At 57.0% G+C, this 20,260-nt stretch overlaps 2 protein-coding genes across 2 annotated transcripts; both read left to right on the top strand.

Annotated features, from left to right (window-relative positions):
• Window positions 1-825: 825 nt before the first annotated feature.
• Window positions 826-3,441, top strand: LOC100924683 (histone H1.0). The gene has a single exon (XM_012551586.3). The coding sequence runs from the start codon at window positions 1,287-1,289 to the stop codon at window positions 1,860-1,862; it is 576 nt and encodes a 191-aa protein (XP_012407040.1). The 5' UTR covers window positions 826-1,286; the 3' UTR covers window positions 1,863-3,441.
• Window positions 3,442-5,345: 1,904 nt separating this feature from the next.
• GCAT (glycine C-acetyltransferase) lies at window positions 5,346-19,124 on the top strand. Its single transcript, XM_031938164.1, has 9 exons — window positions 5,346-5,606; window positions 10,516-10,646; window positions 13,897-13,998; window positions 15,359-15,505; window positions 16,567-16,721; window positions 17,341-17,423; window positions 17,829-18,000; window positions 18,317-18,438; window positions 18,831-19,124. Exons 1-9 carry the CDS (start codon window positions 5,399-5,401, stop codon window positions 18,980-18,982), a joined length of 1,272 nt encoding a protein of 423 aa, XP_031794024.1. The 5' UTR covers window positions 5,346-5,398; the 3' UTR covers window positions 18,983-19,124.
• The last annotated feature ends 1,136 nt before the right edge of the window (window positions 19,125-20,260 follow it).

The following is a 20,260-nucleotide window of genomic DNA, read 5'->3' as shown; positions in this document are numbered from 1 at the left end:
GGGAGGCTGAGGGGACCCCCCGGGGAGGGCGGACACGTGGATTTCAGAATGAGGGTCTCGCACGCCCCCACCCAGAGCTTTGGGGGAGCTTTCCCAGCCAAGGGAGAACTCGAGGAGCTGTCTGTGGCCGGGCATGGGGGGGAAGGGGGCAGCCCCGGAGCCCCCTCGAGCGTGGGCGAGGGAAGCCCGCGGGGGTCCTCGGGCCCGCCGTCACGGAGGGTCTCGGGCCCCCCGCCCCCCGCCCCGGGCGGAGCCCCCTCCCCCGCCCCCGGCCCGCCGGGCCACGCCGGGCGCCGCCGGGCGCAGGGCTCCCTGTGTTAGTTGGGGTCGCTTCCCGGGCGCGCGGACGCGCGGGGGGGGCTCGCCGCGCGCGGGGACCGGGTCCCAGCGCTGGCCCAGGCCCGGCCCTAGGCGGGGGGGGCGGCCTCGCGCCCCCGCGCCCCCGCGCCGCCGACCCCGGGCCCCGCAAAAGAGAAATGTGGCGGCGGCGCGGCTGCACCCGGCGCCGTTTGGGGCGGCCCGCGGGCGCGGGGGACGGCGCCGGGGACCCCGGCCGGCGCTGTCGGGAAGCCCCGGGAGCCGGGCAGCGGCGCGGGCCGCCGCCGGGGCCCGGGGCGCCCGGGGCCGCGCGGAAAGGGCCGGTTTGGACAGCGGAAGAAACACAGATGGCGGCGGCGCGGCGCCATTCCCGGCCGGGAGCAGGCAGCCAGCAGCCCAGTCCTCACCGCGGTCCGCCCGCCGCCGCTAAATACCCGGATGCGCCGGCGGCCGCCTGAGAGAGCCAGACGCCGAGCTGGGGAGCGGCCGAGCGCAGCGCAGCGAGCGGAGCCGAGCGAGAGTCCGAGCCCGAAGCGGAGCCGGAGCCGGGCGCTGCGGAGGCCGAGCCGGGCGGAGCAGCCTCGGGCACCCCGACCCACCGCCGCGCCGCTCGCAGCCAGGGGGGCCGGGCCCAGGCCGCAGCCCGGCGTCCCCGGACCCCCGAGCCCTCCGGGGAAGCCGCTGCAGCGCGGGGGGGGGGACGCGAGGGGACCCGCCGACCGGGCTCCCGAGCTCCGTTAGGAAGGGAGGCGCAGGACGCCGAGGCCTGCCGGGGGCCCTGGTCTGAGAGCCGAGCCCCCCGAAAGGGCGGCGGAGCCCGCGCTCCGGGGCCGCGCCTGGCGCTCCCTTGCCAGCCACCTCCCCCTGTGCTCCCCTAGCGGGGCGTGCTTCTCCATCCCAGGGAGGACTCGTCTCCCCAAGGGTGACCCGGGGACGCTACGCGGACAGAGCCGAAGCGAGCCCTCAGCATGACGGAGAACTCGGCCCCGGCTTCCAAGCCCAAGAAGGCGAAGGCCTCCAAGAAGTCCACGGACCACCCCAAGTACTCGGACATGATCGTGGCGGCCATCCAGGCGGAGAAGAACCGGGCCGGTTCCTCCCGCCAGTCCATCCAGAAGTACATCAAGAACCACTACAAAGTGGGAGAGAACGCGGACTCGCAGATCAAGTTGTCCATCAAAAGACTGGTCACCAATGGGGTCCTCAAGCAGACCAAAGGGGTGGGCGCCTCGGGCTCCTTCCGGTTAGCCAAGGGCGACGAGCCCAAGAAACCGGCGGTCAAGAAGGCGAAGAAGGAAGTCAAGAAGGCGGCGACCCCCAGGAAGGCGTCGAAGCCCAAGAAGGCGGCCACCGCCAAGACTCCGGCCAAGAAGCCCAAAGCCGCGGCCAAGAAGGTGAAGAAAAAGGCCGCGACCCCGGCGAAGAAAGCCAAGAAGCCCAAGACTGTCAAAAGCAAGCCGGTGAAGGCGTCGAAGCCCAAGAAAGCCAAGCCGTCGAAGCCCAAAGCCAAGTCCAGTGCCAAGAAGTCGGCCAAGAAGAAGTGAAGGCGAAGTCCTTGTGGACGCTTTCTGGCGCTCCTTCTGTAAATAGATGTCGCCTATCCCCGGTCCCCTTTCTATCGCGACTTTGTAATGAGACTGAACTTTTATTCCTCGGAAATTGTTAAATAATTCCTATATTCTTAACCGATCAAGCGGGAACAGTCCCATCAGCCAATCTCCATAATCATGAGACTGTCCTTAATTTTTGTTTTGTTAACTTGTTTTTTAAGATCTTTCCGATGTCATGGATTTTAAGTCGGGGCGGGGGGGGGTGTATTTTGTATAAAGTACTTTTTGCGGGGTGTGGGGAATCGGGGGGCTTGGGGGAGGGGGAAGGGGAACAGAGGGAAGGAGACTGCTCATCCCACCCAGAAGAAAGGGACTTAAGTAACGCTTTCTCTCTAGTCACAGCCATTGGACAGGTCTCCAAAAGGCAGGGTCTGGGGCCCCTTTGAGGGGGACAAAGCTTGCAGGGACAAGGAGGAGGGTTATGGCCGAAAAGGAAACTCCTCTAAGACGAGTACCTTCCCAAAACACGCGGCTGGATGTTGAGAGGCAACCCGAAAGCTTCTCCTGAGCCCGAGGGGGGAGGGGGGAGGGAGGGGGGTCTCGGTATTTGCAATCAGTTTCCAAACGGTGCAAGAAAGCAGCTTAATGGAACTGCGTGGAGAGGAGCTGCAACTATTAGCCATCTTTTTTGGGGGAGCGGTGTTCCTTTGTGGATGGGAGAGGATGTATTGTCTCCTAACCTCTGAGAGGGTCTTGGGCTGGGGTGGGAACTTTGTCTGAAAGAGGCGAGGGGAGGGAAGAGAGAATCTTGAACAAGTGCCTGAATTTATCCTGTTTAAGGTTTGTGCTTGTGTGTGTCTGCATCATTGTGATAGCTTTGTTTATTCTAAGGGTTGGGTGATTTTTTTATTTTTTTTTTTTCTTGCCTTTTTCTTTTGCTCTTAAGAGTAGGTGGGTTGGCCCGGGAGTGGGGGGGATTGGGGGTGGGGGCGGCCGGCCCAGAACCCTGACTTTGCTGAATAGCGCAGAATGGCGATTTTTCGGCAAGAGTGGGCTCGGGCGGGCTCTCGCTCTAACCCGTGCCCTCCGGTCTAGCTCTCTTCCTCTGGGGTCGCTTCTCCGGACCCCAGCTTTTGTCTAATGAGCCACGTGTCCAGCGTAGAAAAGGCCCAACCTCTTCGGACTTTTTATTTTCTAGGTAGTTGTAGTCGTAGTAGATTAGGGGTGGGGGACTGGGAGGGAGTGGGTGGGGAGGGGGGGAAAGGAGCGGAGAAAGACATCACGCAGTCAATTTTGAATTTGCTCAAGTAGTTTTTTACAGACCTGGATCTGTACCTAGTCCTTGCTTAAGTTTGCTTGGTGCTGCCCCCCACTGGGGGGCAATTAGTATGTTTGTTTGTTTCTTAAGTACCCGAGGAGAATCGGGCAGGATCGACGCCTGCACCTTTCTTTCATTGGCATTGTATTTTATTTTGAGTGTGATTATTGCCGTCTTTGTAATTTTAGAGTTTGAAATAAAATTGAAAAAAGGACCAAAAAAAAAAAAAAGCCCACCCCCAAACTAATGCCTTTATATGCAGCTCTCTGAGGCCTTTTCCTTTCATCCGTCGCCGCCACCCGCGGTAGGTTTGGGAAATGGGGAAGGGGGGGCGGGATCTTGGCGAGAGAACGCCCGACGCTTAAGTCTGGGATGGGGGGAGAGGGAGATTCGGGGTCCGGGGCACCTCGGGCCCCAAAAGGTTTGGGAGGGAGAAGGGGGCGGGGATGCTGTGGAAGCTTGGCAGGCTGGGGCTGCGTGGCCAGGATGGGGAGGGGCTGCGCATCCGGTAAGTAAAAGGGAATAGGAATGAGGTAGGGGCTGGGGGCGGGGTGACGCCTAAAAGTCTTCAAGTGTGCGGGTGCCAGTAGCCGGGGTCTCGCAAGTAAAGCGCGCCCCGCCCCGCCTGAAAGCGGGGGCTGGAGGGAGCCTTGTTGCTTCGCGACCATTTCCACGGCCGTCCCGCGCCTGGGAGGAGCCAAACGCGCCTCGAGCCGGGGGCACTACCTCGGCCTGCTCCACAAGGGCTTCCCTGGCGGCTCCTGGAGAAAGCCCCCGCCCCCGCTTCCTTTTCCCTTCCGGGAGGGGGGGGCGCGCTCTAAGGGACGGGGACGTGCGCCCATCCAAGGATCGGTAATGGGGGCAGAAGGCGCGGGATGGGGAGAGAGAGGAGCTCCCCCGGCCCCACCCTGCCCCCTTCCCTGGAGGCGCTCCGAGGCCCGGCGCGAACCCCCCCCTTCCGGAGGGAGCCCACCCCAGTATCCCCCCGGCTCCCAGGATTCAGGGTAGGCCCGGACCCTGAGAGCCCGCCCGAGCCTACCCCGATGCTTGCGTCATACAGGTGAGGGCCCAAAGCCCCAGAGGCGCGAGGTGACGGCTCCCGAGCAGCGCAGCCAGGGCTGAGACCCGCGTCTTCCGACTCCAAATCGTCGGTCTTTTGTCTACAGCCCCTGGCTCCGGGCTGGGGCGTCCCGTGTCCTCCGCTGCCCACGCGCCCCCCATCACGCCCGCAGCCGGCTCGGCTCGTCCTGCCCGCTGCTCCCGCTCTTAAATAATGGCTCGTGTTCTCCAGAGCTTATTATGTGCCGGGCCCCGACACAGGTCCCCCGATCCTCTGCGCCACGCTGGGGGCGGGTGCCATCATCACCCTCGCTCTGCACCAAGGAGGCCGAGGCCGGCCGAGGTCGGATGGCTGCCGGGGCTCGGGACGGAGAGCGGCTCCTCCTTGGTCTCTCCTTGAGGGCACGCCATTACCCCTCGGTATCCTCGGCGCCCGCCCTTCAAACGTGCTTAAGTGCTGGGTCAGGGCGCCTCCTGCCCCCCCTCGCCCCCCCCCCCCCGAAGTTGTGTGAGGGAAAGGCCTCCGGCGCCTTAGCCCGGACAGGGATGGGGGAGGGGCGGGTGGGAACGGGTGCCTTAGGAAGCTTCCCGGAGGGGGAGAGCCCCTTTAGCAAAGCGGGCCCACACCCGTGCGCCCGATGGCCTCGGAGAGCCGGCCCGGACGCTGTGACCGGCCTGGGGTTCCGGCCGCCAAGGGCGGAGGTGAGACTCGAACCCAGGCCCTCCCGGCTCCGAGGCCCGGGCTTCCTTCCCGACCGCTGATTGGCCGACGGGCACCGAGCGGGCGCTCCCAAGTGCTTCCTGTTGCTACCTGTGCGAGTTACAGACGCCCTGTCTGCAAAGTGCGGGGAGACTGTCAGCCGTGGCGACGCTGGCGAAGGGGGGCGTGCGGGGGTCAGGGAGCCTCGGAGGGCGGGGGACGGAAAGGGACGGCCGCCCCCCCCCCCCCCCCCCCCCCCCCGCGGTCCTCCCCCTCCCCCCGCGGCCCTCCCCCTCCCCCCGCGGCCCTCCTCCCCCCTCCCCCTCCTCCCGCGGCCCGCCCCGCCCGGCTCCCGGCTTCCCCATTGGCTGCCCGCGGGCCGCGGAGGCCGCCCCCTGCCCCGCCCAGCGGGGGCTCCCTCCGCGCTGCCCGCTTCAGGTGTAGCTGCCCGCGATGTGGCGCGGCCGCCTGCTGAGCTCGGCCCGGGCCCGGCCCGCGGCTCCGGGCAGGGGAGGCCGCCGGGCGCAGTCGGCGCTGGCCCAGCTCACGCGCATCGTGGAGGCGCAGCTGGCCGCGATCCGGGGGGCGGGCACGTGGAAGGGCGAGAGAATCCTCACTTCCAAGCAGGGCCCGCACGTCCGCGTGCAGGGCAGCGCGGGAGGTAAGGCGGCCCGGGCGGGGGAGGGGGGGCTGGCAGGGCGCCCCGAACCCCCACCGGCGCCGCGGCCGGGACCCGCCCCTCTGAGGCCCCCCAGAAAGTAGCGGGGGTTCCCACGCCCGTCCCCCCCCCCCGCGCCCTTAGAAAGCGGCCGGAGGACCCCAAACCCGGGGATGAGAGCAAGACTTAGAAGCGCGCGTCTGAAAGGAGCTGAGCCCGTGACGGAGAGTCCTCCGGCTGCAAAGAGCCGCCAGCCCCTTGTGCCCGGAGAATCCACTGGGCTCTGGCCGTGCAGAAAGCAGGGGGCTGTGGGAAGGAGCCTCTGCAGCGCGCCCAGCCCGGAGGAGGCTCATCGCCCACGAACCTGGCCCAGGGCTGGGGCCGCACGGTCCCGGGGGCCCCCGGTGCCTTCTGAGAGTCAGAGCCAGAAAGGTGGAGTCAATTGGGGGCGGAAAGAAAAGCGCGAAAGAGAATCCGGAGGGGGTCTCCCCGTGGGTGGGCCTCTAAAGCGGCAGGTCTCTACCTAGGACAGCTCTTGGGCTCCGCCTCGTAGCCCGAGGCTGTTTCCGAGTTCGCTTTCTTTCTCGGAGGCGCCCATTCACAACCTGGACTCTAGGGGGAGCCTCCGAGCTGCACAGCTTAGCGCAGGGGAGGGGAGGATGGCCAGGAGCTCCATATGGATTTGGGGTCAGAGGATGTGAATTCCCGTCCTCCACTGCTTCCCGCCTCATGCCGAAGCCTCCTGCTGACTCTAGGCTTCTCAGGAGAGACCGCTCAAGTCCCTTTCTGGGAGCCTGTGCTCCTGCAGTTGCTCACCAGCCCTGTCTAATACCCTACTCACCAAGCAGGCTAGACCAGCTTCCTCCAAGGGTTGGGCCGATTCTTACGTAAAATCCCTTCCACCCCCAAATCCCGGGAGCCCGTTCGCCAGTGCTGACCTCCCAGTTTCGTCTTAGCCCTTGCTGCCTTCCCACCTGGCTTTGCTGACCTAGAGCTGGTGTTTTAAAAGTCACCAAGGTTTCAAGAAAAGCAACGTTTCCTAAAAGCATTGCTGTAGACCCAGGGAAAAGCAGCTCCAAGGAGAGAGAAAAGCATCCCAGAAAAAGGTTATTCTCCTGCAAGGAAGTTAAAGCAGGCTGGAGATGTCTGTAGGACCTTCTCTTTCATATTCTGAAAACCACTTTCATATTCCTCTTAGACTAAGCCTTCTGTAGCCTGATTCCACCATCCCCCAAGGGGCAAAATTTACCCAACTGCCCCAGGCCCGCATCTCAACTTTGTTGCTCTTTAGATTCTAGGCTGATATTGTGGGAATGCAAGAGTTAAATCTCCCTGCGGCTCAGGCCTCCCCACTTCCACTTATATCTTGGTCCACAACATCTGTTCCGTTCCCTTGCCTTGGCCCATCTATTATCCCAGAACCACCATTTGAAATGCTGCCCTAAATTCCCAGGTGTTGTGACTGTATGGGAGCTCTTTCCTTCCCAAGATTTCTCCTCCATTTCCATTCGTATGACTTAGGGCACTTAGCCCACTTTCTCCCAGGTAGTCGTTCCTACCCTCCTCAGTCTGGACCAAAGAGCTTCCCAAAACCTCAGGACTAAGACAGGAAATTTCTTTTCGTTTTTTAAATAATAGATTTTTATTTTCAAAATATGTGCAAAGATAATTTTCAACATTCAATTTTGCATAACTTTGTGTTCCAAATTTTCTCCCTCTCTTCCCCCCACCCCTCCCAGATGGCAAGTAATCCAATATATGTTAAACACATACAGTTCTTCTAAACATGTTTCCATAATTATGCTGCACAAGAAAAATCAGATCAAAAAGGAAAACAAAAGAAAGAAAAAAAGCAAACAACAACAACAAAAGTGAAAATGTTGTGTTGTGATCCACCCTCAGTTCCCCACACTCTCTCTCTCTCTGGGTGTAGATGGCTCTCTTCATCATTGGAACTGGCCTGAATCCTCTCTTTGTTGAAAAGAGCCACGTCCATCAGAATTGATCATTGTATAATCTTCTTGTTGCTGTGTACAATGTTCTCTTGGTTCTACTCACTTCACTCAGCATCAGTTCATATAAGTCTCAAGACTTTTCGGAAATCATCCTGCTGGTCATTTCTTACAGAACAATGATATTCCATAATCTTCATATACCACAATTTATTCAGCCATTCTCCAATTGATGGACATCCATTCAGTGTTCAGTTTCTGGCCACTACAAAGAGGTCTGCCACAGACATTTTTGCACATGTGGGTCCTTTTCCTTACTTTATGATCTCTTTGGGATATAAGCCCAGTAGAGACACAGCTGGATCAGAGGGTATGCACAATATTATAGTCCTTTGGGCATAGTCCCAGATTGTTCTCCAGAATGGTTGGATCAATTCACAACTCCACCAACAATGTATTAGTGAGTGGTAAAAATCTGTTCAACCCCCAGGGAAAGACAGTCTGCTAGGTGGTAAAAAGAAAAAAAAATGATTAAAACAGCCCACAGAATATAAAAGCGGAATGCAAATAAGCTCCTTGGGGTCTCAGGATCTCTACCCTATTAGAACTGTGCTAGGGTTTCATCCCTGTTGTGTGAATGGCCATCACCACATAGAGAGCAAGTGAAAGCTGAAACCCAACCTCTGGGCTCCTAATTCCAGATCCAGGGCTTGGAGACCCCCGACATAGAATCATGGGATCTCAAGAACCAGGTGTCTTAGTTTCCCATCATTCCCCACCCACCGGGATCCCCTCTGTTCCCTAGTACAAATCAATGCTTTTTGAACAGTGCACTGACATTTTACCTCCACTTATGATTGATGCCTAATAAGTGTGAGTGTGGACCACAACACAGCATTTCCACTCTTTTTGTTGTCGTTTGCTTGCTTTATTTTCTTTTTCATTTTTTTCCCTTTTTGATTTGTGCAGCAAAATAATTGTATGCATATGTATACACATATTAGATTTAACATATATTTTTACTGTTTAACATACATTGGATTCAATCTAGAGGAGTAGGTGGGGAAAGGGGGGATTGGAATACAAGGTTTTGCAAGGGTCAGTGTTGAGAAATTGTCCATGCGTATGTTTGGAAATAAAAAGCTTTAATTTAAAAAAAAAAAAAGTGTGTGTTTGGCTGAATGAGTAGAGCCATGGGGCTCTGCAAAGGAGAGAGGGGAGAAGAGCAGTATAAACATAGCCCTGAGCTTCTAGAGTTGATGTCCTAAGGGTCTTGGATGGACTGATTATACCCAGGTTGTTTCCCCCATTCAAATATAAGTACCTTGGACACTGGGGCCTCAGGCTTTCATCATCTCCTCTGCCTGTTTTACTATAAAATGCACAAATAATTAATTAAACAATACCCCCAGGACGCTTCAAGTGCACCTAAGTAGCACTTGGAGTCTGCTGTGTTTGGGAAGAAATGGCGTGGGCTGGGGTACTTAGAGAAGGCTTCTGGTTAGAGGCAGCTTTTGAACTGGGCTTTGAAGGCTGCAGAGAATCTGAAGGGAGGGAGAGAAGAAGAGGCAGAATATTTCCAGGGGGGAAGGAGGGGCTTGGAAGCAGAGATGGCCCAGTTCCTGGGCCCTGGGAAGGACTGGATGTCCTTCAAGCTGACCTACCTCTGCCCCCTGTGACATTGGAACAGAGCCCCGGGTCCCCCATCTGCGAAACAGGGAAGCTGGGGATGGGGTCGGTGAATGAGAGGAGCCACCTGCGGGGCCTCTGGCAGCGGGGGATATTGAACAAGGCAGATAACACATTAGAGCAGAGATAATGTGGGGAGGGGGCGTTCTCTGTGAGACGAGAGCTGCAGGGAGCCTTCCATCTAGGTTAGTGGCCCGTGTTCTGTTTGGGTACCAGTGGGCTAGACTTGGTTGGCCAGAAATGAGCAAAGGAAAGTGGGTCAGAACGCGGCCAGAGCAGCCCCAGCCAGTGTTCTCACCCTGGAGTAGTGGGATGTCTGCGCTCTCCCACCCTCTGGCCTGGGGCCCAGGAAGCCGCTGTTGACTTTGGCTGCTCTCCTCAGTGTCCCCCAGGCCGCTCCAGCCACTTCCCTTCTCTTCCCTCCTTTTCTCCTTCACTCTTCCTCTCTTTGTCTCTCTCCTTTCTCCCTCTTTCTTTCCCTCCTTCTCACTTTCTCTCCCTCACTGCCACTTCTCTTCCCTCCTTTTCTCCTCCACTCTTCCTTTTTGTCTCTCCTCTTTCTCCCTCTCTTTCCCTCCTCTCTTTCTCTCCCTTGCTGCCATTTCCCTTCTCTTCCCTCCTTTTCTCCCCTCCCCTGTCCTTCATTCTTCCTCTTCTTGTCTCTCTCCTCTCCTTTCTCCCTCTCTCTTTCTCTCCCTCGCTGCTTCTTTCTCTCTGTCTGTCACTAACTTGTGTGCACACAAACCCACACACCCCCTCATCACCATCCCCCCAGACCTGAGAGGCGGCTCATTTTGCAGACTAGAAAGCTGGGGCCCAGCCTTCCTGTTTGCACCAAGGGTATGTTGAATGAGACACCGAAAAGCTTTGGGTTCCCGAGTCCCTGGACTCACAATAACAACCCTTACGGGGTTTGCAAGATGGCAAAACATTTTACATCCCCTGAATCTCCTTGCACTCCTCGGAAGCAGGTGCTGTTATTATGATTCCCATTTTATAGGTGGGCAACTAAGACTGAGAGAGTTTAAATGACAGATCAGGGGTCCATAGCTAATAGGGGACTGAGGTCACGTTTCAAGTCGGATCTGCCCCGGATTTACGTCAGGAGATGTGAGGAGGAAGCTGGGTTCTCCCACTTAGCACCTACAAGCCCCTGGGACACTACTTCCCCAAGCAGGCTTTTTCCTCATCCATAAAATAAGAGGATTGTCGTGAGCCCCGAGGACTCTCCCAGATCCAAACCCTGTGGTTTTCCCACTTCTCTCTCACAGGGATCCTTAATTTCTGTGCCAACAACTACCTGGGTCTTTCCAGCCACCCAGAAGTGATCCAAGCTGGTCTGAAGGCCCTGGAGCAGTTTGGAGCGGGCCTCAGCTCCGTCCGGTTCATCTGTGGGACGCAGGTACGCTCTGCCGAGCCGGGACCCAGCTGCCGCCTCCCCCGGCCCCCGGCCCGCCGGGCCGAGTCTCAGGCCCTGGCCTGGGAAGTCGGACACCTGGCCTCTGGTCCCAGCTCTGCCACGGCGGCAGTGAGACTTCTGATATCACGTGGCCTCACCTGTAAAATGGGAGGGACTCTCTGTGTCTCCTGTTTGCCTTTCTGGGGCGGTGTGATAACAGAGTGATGAGAAATCAATCAGGTTATTTAGTAAGCACCTACTGTGTGCCATGGGGACCCATGGCCATTGAGGCTGGGAAGATGGCTGGGAAGGGCTTAAAGGGGAGTTTCTGTGTTATCCTCCTTAGGGAGTCTTTGGGGGTTATTGGGGAGGGGGAGAGTGCCAGATCCACCATTAAGGGAGGTCACTTTAGCAGCTTCCAGGACAGATTCCCAGATCCCCAAGGGTGAGGAGGCGGATGACATAGGCCGGGCCAGGGGCCAGAATGTTAAGCGGAGAGAAGGGTCAGAGGAGAGAGATGTTCCGGAGCCAGAAAGGGCAAGAGGGGGCAGCTAATTAGTGGCGGGAAGCCAGGAGCTGAGGCTCATGGTGACGCACTCAGAAACACAGGGAAAATCCCTGAACAGTTTTGGGTGGGTTTGTCCAGTCTCTGCTCTCCCTTAAATCCTTGACCTCTGCAGACCGTTTGTACAGCGGGAGGATTGGGCTCCTCTCTGTCCTCTGGCTGACCGGTGGGGTCCCCGTGACTTGAGGAGGCGCCGCTCCAGGACTGCCCGTGGCGGGAGGGGAGTCCAGGTCCTGGAAGGCTGTGCTCGCCCGATGGAGACCCCCCGGCCACCAAGCCAAGGACAGGGTGCTGGGTGGGAAGTGAGGTTTCTCACGTCTCCAAAGGAAACAATATCATAGGGTTAAAAACCAGATTCCCAGAGCCTCGATTAGGCTCCCAGGATAGGGGGAAGGGACAGTGGGGTCACACGGACGGAGCACGGGATTCCCAGAAGATGGTTCAAATCCATGTCCACCCATCCTTTGTGACTTCTGCCTCAGTTTCCTTGTCTGTAACAAGAGGGAAAGGTGAACTAAATGGTTTCTGAGGGTCCTTCCAGCTCTTTTTAGAACTGTAACAGCCTCAGTTTCCCCAACAGAGAATATTGGGACTAGATGCAAGATGCTTGGAGTAAAATCTGGGAGGAGTAAATATCTGAGGTAAATCTTGTTCATCTCCCAGCCTGGGACTCACTTTCCTTATTTGTAAAACTGGAATAAGAATATGGCTACAATTTATATCACAGAATTGTTAAGGGGAAAGAGCCATAGAAATTAAAAAATGCTATTATTGGGGGGAAGGGGAAAGGTGAGAAGCATTTGCTAAGCACCTCCTATGTGTGCTGGTACTATGCTAAGCACTTTAAAGTTTCTTATTTGATCCTCACTACCACCCACAGAAGGGCCGTTATTATCCTCTTTTTACAGATGAGGAAACTGAGGCAGACAGGTTAAGCAGCAGGAAATGTCCAAAGCCAGACTTGAACTTAGGACTGACTTCCTGACTCCAGGCCCAGGACTATCCAGCTGATTTCATCCAGAGAAGCTTTTATAAGAGATTAATGGACTCTCCCTATTGTAATTTAAAAAAAAAATACTCAATGTCTATATCCATCTATCAATTGATGGATTCTATCAATATCCCTTCCTTACCGGCAGAGCTGGCCTTGAGGGTACAAGAGCCTAGATTTGCAACCTGGAAGAAATAACAGAACTCATCTGGCCGGGTTCTATCATTTAAAAGGAGTTTCAAATTGAAGGGAGAGGGGAAGGTTCTTGACTAAGATCAAACTAATCCCAGAGACAAAAATCAGGACCTTTCCCTCTGTCAGGTTCTGAAATAAACCAAAATGTGAGTGGAGCAATAAAGTGTCTTTAATTGAGGTGATTAATGGGGCAATAAGCCAGCCATTCTGGAGGATATCCAGTAGATTTCCCAATTCTAAGACTGCCTTTACTCCACCATCTTGGCTCCTCTTCCAACTCGCTTCTGAAAGAAAGGGGAGGAGACAGTGAAGGAGGCCGGGCGGCAGCCCTTGGCAGTCTGGGAGAGGAAAGCCGCCTCATTTGGCTGGTTTGCCCTTCACACCAAGAATCCCGATGGAAGGAGGCAAGGACATTGAGCCGGGCTTCCCCACAGGGTGAAATCTCAGGATGGGGGGACTTGAGCTGTGGTTCTGCGCAATCTAATCAAGAACAATTGTCATAGGAAGAGAAATATAAGGAATATATATATATATAAAATATATAGTATATATTAATATATTTATATTATATATAAGTATACAATATTTTATATATTTATTTGATGTGTTTATATTATTATATTAATATATTATATATTTGTTTAATGTATTTATATTATCATTCTATACATATATAATGTTTTATATATTTAATGTATTTATATTATATATAAAATACATATTTATATAATAGGAATATAAGAAATAAGAAATTCTGACATTACGAGATCATTTTAGGGAACAGCATCCCTATGCATTCGGTATTAACAACTTTGGTCTTTATATTAATAATTTTCTATCACCTCCAAACTCCCTACGGGTCCAAGTGAGCAGCCACAACAGAACCCTTCCTCCCTCTTCTTTCTGTTTCTGAAATGACACTTTGGGTCAGACACAACCTTTGACCTCCCAGATGCCGGCCTGGGGACCGGTGCACTCGGTCTTTCCCTCTGGGGGCCTTCTCTGTGGAACCTCCTGGGTGAATTTCTCTGGGCTCTTGGACTTCTCCTGAACATAATTTCTCACACTAGGAGTCCGTCCTGGTGCCCACTCGATGGCCCCCTCTCTGAGCACGGGGCCTGCCTCACGTCCATTCTGGTGTCCCCAGCAACATTTAATAAATATATCATTAATAATGGTTACTTAAATAACCTTTAATGAATGTTTATTGAATGATGAATGAATCAAATTAAGGATTTTAACTGTGAGTTCCTTCTCTTTGTTTAAATTTTAGCACTTAACGTTCCTTCCAGTTCTGGTGTTTTACATCCTAAGGTTCTCCCCAAGTACGCAGGCAACCCGCTGCTCTGACATTCCCTGGCCCAGAGTTCTTCCCTGTTCTTGGGCCTCCCCTGGCCCTGACGTTCCCTGGTCCTGCTGAGCGGCCCGGCCCGGGCCTGGGTGGGCAGGGGGCAGACCCCGACCCTGCGCCTCAGCCGGCATTTCTCCGCACCCCCCCACAGACCATCCACAAAGCCCTGGAGGAGAAGATCGCCCGCTTCCACCAGAGGGATGACGCCATCCTCTATCCCAGCTGCTTTGACGCCAACGCCGGCCTGTTTGAGGTAGGGGAGCTTGGGCCTGGCAGGCCTCCGGGCCCTTAGGGGGGACTGGGGACCAGGAGCTGGAAGTGGACAGAGGCTGGGGGTCGCGGGGGGCCTTGTCGGGGCTTCCACGCGCGCCACGGTCAGCAGAGTCAGATTCCTAGTAAACTGCCGGGGACTAGAGGAAACGGACCCTGGTCACGGAGGGAAGGATGGTGAAAGGGATGGGTGCAGGGGAGGGAACCCAAGTGCAAATCCTTCCCCGACACTGTTTGGCCCTAACCAGTCTGTGCCTGAGTGTCCTGCTCTATAAAACAGGAGTGGAGCAGAGGAGAGAAGTCACTTAACCTATCAATCTCAGTTTCTCCATCTGCAAAACGGGAATCATAATAGCAGCTATCTACTGCCAGGGTGATGAGGCTCAAAGTAGACAGTATTGTAAAGTTCTCATTATAGTGTCTGGTACATAGTAGGTGCTTAATAAATGCTTATTATTCCCTTTACTCCTAAATGTCATATTAAAAATAAATCTGCCAACCTCAGTTTCTTCTTCTGTAAATGGGAATCATAATAGCAACTACCTACTCCCAGAGTAATGAGGCTCAAATGAGATAGTATTGTAAAGATATTAGTATACTGTCTGGTACATAGTGGGTGTTTAATAAATGCTTGTTCCCTTTCGTCCTAAATGTGATATTTAAAAAATCAACAAAAATGAGATTAAAATGTCAAAATATACAGCTAGGGAGATAAGTGACAAGATCCTTGTTCAGGGGTCTAGGGTCCCCAATAGTGACATCAGAGGAAAAGCGAAAGACAGTAACAAGAGAAAAATGTCAAAATGTCAGCATATAACTAAAGACAGTCTCCAACACGCTACCAGAGCAGGTATCAGATCTCACCTCTGAAAGTTAGTAAGTATGTGACTATGATTAAAAACTTTAGAGAGGAAGAGGAAGAAGAAGAAGAGAAGGAGGAGAAGGAGGAGGAGGAGAAGGAGGTGGAGGAAGAGGAGGAAGAGGAGGAGGAGGAGGAGAAGGAGGTGGAGGAAGAGGAGGAAGAGGAGGAGGAGGAGGAGGAGGAGAGGAGGAGGAGGAGAAGGAGGTGGAGGAGGAGGAGGAGGAGGAGAGAAAAAGATGAGAGGTCCACGCTGTAGCTAAACTTCAGTGAGCTGATGGAGATACAGCTTTCAGGAAAGCCTGAGGACTTTGGAGGGGCCAGGAGGACACCGGCCTGGGTCAGGCTGAGCTCTTGGGTTTGGAAGCGAGGCCTGGTCCCCAGCCAGGCTAAGATGCCCCAGAGGTGACGGGGCAGCCCAGGGCCAGGAAGGGGCAGCATCTGATATTGGTCTCTGCCCCCCTCCCCCGTCGGCTCCTTCCAGGCCCTGCTGAGCCCAGAGGACGCCGTGTTGTCCGACGAGCTCAACCACGCCTCCATCATCGACGGCATCCGCCTCTGTAGGGCCAGCAAGTACCGCTATCGCCACCTGGACATGGGCGACCTGGAGGCCAAGCTGCAGGAGGCCCAGGTATCCAGATAGTTACAGGCAGTGCTCCCGGTTCAACTTTTCTGGCTTAAGATTCACAAAGTCCTTTTCTCACAACAGCCTCGTGAGATGAGGTAGCATATGTCTTGTTATCGAGGGAGGGAGGGAAGGAGAGAGAAAGGAGAAAAGTAAAAGGAAAGGAGGGAGGGAGAAAGGAATAAAAGAAGGGAGGGAGGGAGAGAGAAAAGAAAGAAGGAAGGAAAGGAGGGAGGAAAGAAGGAAGGGAGAGAGAGAGGAAAGAAGGAAGGAAGGGAGAAAGAAAGGGAAGGAAGAGATAAAAGAAAGACAGAAGGGAGGGAGGGAGGAAGGAAGGAAGGAAGGAAGGAAGGAAGGAAGGAAGGAAGGAAGGAAGGAAGGAAGGGGAGAAAGTAAAGAAGAAAGGAAGGGAAGGAGAAAGAAAGAAAGGAAAGAAAGAATGGAGGAAAGAAGGAAGGGAGCAAGAAAGAAAAGGAAGGGAGGGAGGGAGGAAGAAAAAAAGAAGGAAGGAAAGGAGGGAGAAAAGAAGAAAGGAAGGGAGGAAGAAAGAAAAGAAGGAAGGAAGAAGGAAGAGGAGAGAAGGAAGGAGGATGGCTCCCAGCCAGTTTTCAGACTAGGATTGGCCCCGGATGTCCTTGGACTCAGAAGTCCCATACTTTACACTACTTCTCAGAAATCAGACCTCCTGGTCAGGGGCCCCAGGGACCACCCTGCCCTGTTGCTGAACCCCTTTGGATGCCAGTCTGATGCACTGGATGGGGCCCAGAAGGCCCCAAAGCAGGTGGCGGCCCCACACTTGCTCCTGGGTGGTCCTGGCTCGGGGCCCCTGTGTGTCCTCCCAGTGCACCGGAGGCCTTCCCTGGGTCTCCGGGAGTCCACTGCTCACTGGGTCTGCGGCCTGTGCTCCTGGCTCTCGCCTGCCAGCCCCCCCTCTCCTGCAGCCGCCCTTTTGCTCTGGGCTCCCGCCCTGGCCGCTGCCCTGAGATTTGTGCCTGGGCCCACAAGGGGAGCGGGAGTGGAAGCGGGGGCACTCCCCAAGCCCGGCGCCCGCCCTTGCTTCCCCGCAGAAGCACCGGCTGCGCCTGGTGGCCACAGATGGGGCCTTCTCCATGGACGGCGACATCGCGCCCCTCCGGGAGATCTGCCAGCTGGCGCAGAAGTACCAAGCCGTGGTCTTTGTGGATGAGTGCCACGCCACCGGCTTCCTGGGGCCGAGCGGACGGTGAGAGGCCGGGATCCGTCCCCAGCGTCTGGGCCTGGGCCCGGCTCTCGGCCACCACGGCTGAGCCGCCCGAGCGAGGCTGGGCTTAGTGCAACCTTCCGGGGGAACCTGAGGCAAGGCCTCCCAGAGCGGGACTTTCTCCTGGATCCTCCTGGGCCCGGCTCCGTCCTGGCAGCGGGTTCCAGGGGCCTCCTGAGGTTTGGGTCCCTCCCTCCCGAGGGGTGAGCCCGGGCCCGGCTGCAGGCCTGCCCTGCTTGTCGCTCCCAGGACAGCACAGACCCCCGGAACTCCAGGAGTTACGGGGCTTTAGTAGAAGCCCCAGAAGAGCCTGCTCCCGCGCTGGCGGCCGGGGCTTGGTTCTCCCCTTGGCGCCTCCGTCTCCGTGACCTGCGGGGCCTGCAGCTGGGGGGGGGGGGTGTGATGGTAGCAAAGGAACATGGCGGGCACCTGCCCCCACCTGCCCTGGGGGCTCGGACACTGGGGGAGGGGGCGGGAGAAGGGCCTTGGTAGGAAGGGTGTGTCTGGGAGCCCCCCAACCACACCTGCTCAGGGAGGAGCAGGAAGGGGGGCAGGGGCCCGTACCCAGGGCAGCTGACGAGTGAGCTCCATTCCCTTTCAGGGGCACTGACGAGCTGCTAGGAGTAATGGACCAAGTCACCATCATCAACTCCACCCTGGGAAAAGCCTTGGGGGGCGCCGCAGGTAGTCTGGTGTCCCCTTCCCTCTGCCCCTCGCCCGGGATCCCTGGGGGCAGGAGAGGGCTCCTCCCCTCCTCCCTCTCTCCCCCCCAGAGTGAGGGGTCCAGAGGGGAGAAGGAGCGCAGAGGGCATTTTACTCAGAACACTCTCTAGCATCAATCGGTGCACAAGCATTTATTAAGCACCTGCTGTGTTCCAGGCTTAGGTCCATTGAGTGAAACTTGCCTGGCCATGAGGGGGACCTGCCTCCTTCCAGAGGAAGTCTCCCGGTCCCTAACGATTAACCGTTTCTTCTGCCCGGCTCACATGCAGAGCCCCTCACTCACCTCTTGTTCTAGTCTCGGGGGGGGGTCCCCAGGGGACGCTGTGGGAGGATGCTCGGGACGGTGACCCTGCCTTCCTCTCCCAGGGGGCTACACGACGGGGCCCCGGGAGCTCATCGCCCTCCTCCGGCAGCGGGCCCGGCCCTACCTCTTCTCCAACAGCCTGCCCCCGGCCGTGGTGGGCTGCGCCTCCAAGGCCCTGGACCTGCTCATGGAGAGCGACGCCATTGCCCAGTCCATGGCTGCCAAGACCCGCCAGTGAGAGCGGCCCTGGGGAGTGAGGGGGGCCTCGGGGGGAGGGAGCCCCTTCTCCCACATCCTGCCTCAGCCTGGGGACTCCTGCCCCACTTCGGGCCCCTCTCCTCCCACCGCGGCCATTCTCTGGGCCAAGGAGACCAAGACCAAAGCCCCTGCCCACGACACGGCCGTCTCCGTCCCTCCCCGGCTCTCGCCCGCCTCCTTGCCCCTCCCGCAGCCCAGCCAGGGGCCCGTTTCCTGTGCCCGGCCCCCCCCCCCCGAGCCGAGACCAGGCTTGGGGACCAAGGCCGTGGCTTCTCTCCCCGCCCCGCCCCAGGTTTCGCAGCAAGATGGAGGCCGCCGGCTTCACCATCTCAGGCAAGGAGCACCCCATCTGCCCCGTGATGCTGGGGGACGCCCGGCTGGCGTCGGTCATGGCCGAGGACATGCTGGAGAGAGGTGAGCCGGGGCTGGCCGAGGCGCCTGGGCGGGGCTCGGCCCCCAGCCCGGACTCGGTTTCCCCATGTACATGTCCCACCCTGCAGAGAATGCGGAGTCTGTTGTTTTAGGAGCAGGGAAACAGGCCTGAGGAGGAAGCCGAGCTCCTCCCTCCTCCTCCTCCCTCTCAGAACCCGCAGGGCTGAGGGCACCTGCTCTTCTGGCCCGACCCACAGAACCTGTCGGGCCTCCTTGGAGGCCGCTCAGTAGGGGAGGAGCCTCAGCACAGGCGGGGGGCCCTTCAGGAAGCCCCTCCCTGCCTGGGCCCAGTGCCCTATTCTGTAAATCAGGGGCTGGGGGGGGGGCCACGGGGCCCAGAGCTCAGAGCTCTGACGTTCAGGGCTTGCCCCCAGGAATCTTTGTCATCGGCTTCAGCTACCCTGTGGTGCCCAAAGGGAGAGCCAGGATCCGAGTTCAGATCTCGGCGGTTCACAGCGAGGAAGACATCGACCGCTGCGTGAAGGCCTTTGTGGAGGTGGGAAAGCGGCATGGGGCCATCCCGTGAGCATGCTCGGGGGAGCCGGTCCCAGCCCGCCCAGGGCCCCTCCTCCTGTCCTCCCACAACCAAGTGCCTGGAAACCAAAACAAGACTTTTTACATTTTCTGTTTCTTGTTCTGTAGTAAACCGCCCGCTGGGCCGACCCTGCGCTCAGAAACGACAAGTAGCCATTCAAAAAAGGCGCCGATTGTCTCTTGGGAGGGAGTCACTGCCCTGGATGCCCCCAGGGAGGATGGTCCAGGGGAGACCGTCCGGGATTTCTGGTGGGACGGACTGACTCCCCGCCCTGAGGGCCTGAGAGCGGGGGCCGGGCACCGAGACTCCCAGATTTCTCAGGGATGCTCAGGGACAGCGTGCGGGCCCCTCCCCTCCTAGGTGCAGGCCGAAGGGTCCTCACACAGGCCCCAGCCTTCTGGCCTGGTGTCCAGGCTAGTCCAGGAAAATGGAGGGGGAGGAGAATCCACCCCCCCCCAAAACCTTGTGTGGCCCTGTCCTAAACCACGGGGCTTATAGGGCAAAGGACAGTCCTGTCCACCCTCCCCCGCCCCACCGTGTGTGCTTTTCTGCCTCGGAGCAGGGGGATCATCCCTCTGGAATAAGCCAGTTTCCTCCCCTCCCCAAACAGAGTCGCCATCACCGTACCCCTTCCCGGCTTTGCCCTTCTGTCTCCCCAGCCCTGGGCTCCGGGGCCTCGACTGCACAGACCCAGGCCCAAACACCAGCTCAGAGCTGTCTTCGAGGCTGTCATAGATTTCAGGCCAGAGAACCTGGGTTCGAATCCCAAGCCCTCCTCTGACCTTGCATGCAGATTTAAAGGCAGGGGTTATTTAATCCAAGCACCTTGTTTTACAGAGAAGTTTCCACCCTACACTGAGCCTGGCAGAAGGACTAGGCCAGGGTCACAGTAAGGGTCAGCATGGTATTTGAACCTGGTTCTGACTCCATACTGGGGCTGATTCTTTAGAATGAAGGGGTGAGGCAGCTGAAGCTCCACTTTAGGGTCAGGGAGGGAGCTTTCCAAGGTCCAGGATGCTACTACAAAGAGGTCTGGAGGAGAATGGATTTGAAAAGGTCCTTGGACCTTTTTCTTTGTTCTTAATGGTTCTTAATGGTGGAGGGTCAGGCAGGGGGAGGGAGGTCTGGGAATTTGGAAGGGGATTGCACTCAATTTGGGTCTGCCCCAGTCGGGACTGGCTCCTGCCCCTTATTAGATGCTCTAGAGAGCAAAGGGGAGAGGGGCGGCAGCTCCCTTGTGGGAGGGGAGTGGGGAGACAGGACCCAGCT

This window comes from Sarcophilus harrisii, chromosome 5, assembly GCF_902635505.1.
Source record: "Sarcophilus harrisii chromosome 5, mSarHar1.11, whole genome shotgun sequence".
NCBI classification, from domain to species: domain Eukaryota; kingdom Metazoa; phylum Chordata; class Mammalia; order Dasyuromorphia; family Dasyuridae; genus Sarcophilus; species Sarcophilus harrisii.
Note: the sequence above shows the minus strand (reverse complement) of the source record. Positions and strands in the feature narration are given on the sequence as shown.

Coding starts and splice junctions, on each gene's coding strand:
- GCAT (XM_031938164.1), top strand. CDS start 5,399: ATGTGGCGCGGCCGCCTGCTGAGCTCGGCCCGGGCCCGGCCCGCGGCT. Junction 13,999..15,358: donor CCAACGCCGGCCTGTTTGAG/GTAGGGGAGCTT, acceptor GGCTCCTTCCAG/GCCCTGCTGAGCCCAGAGGA. Junction 18,001..18,316: donor ATGGCTGCCAAGACCCGCCA/GTGAGAGCGGCC, acceptor GCCCCGCCCCAG/GTTTCGCAGCAAGATGGAGG.
- LOC100924683 (XM_012551586.3), top strand. CDS start 1,287: ATGACGGAGAACTCGGCCCCGGCTTCCAAGCCCAAGAAGGCGAAGGCC.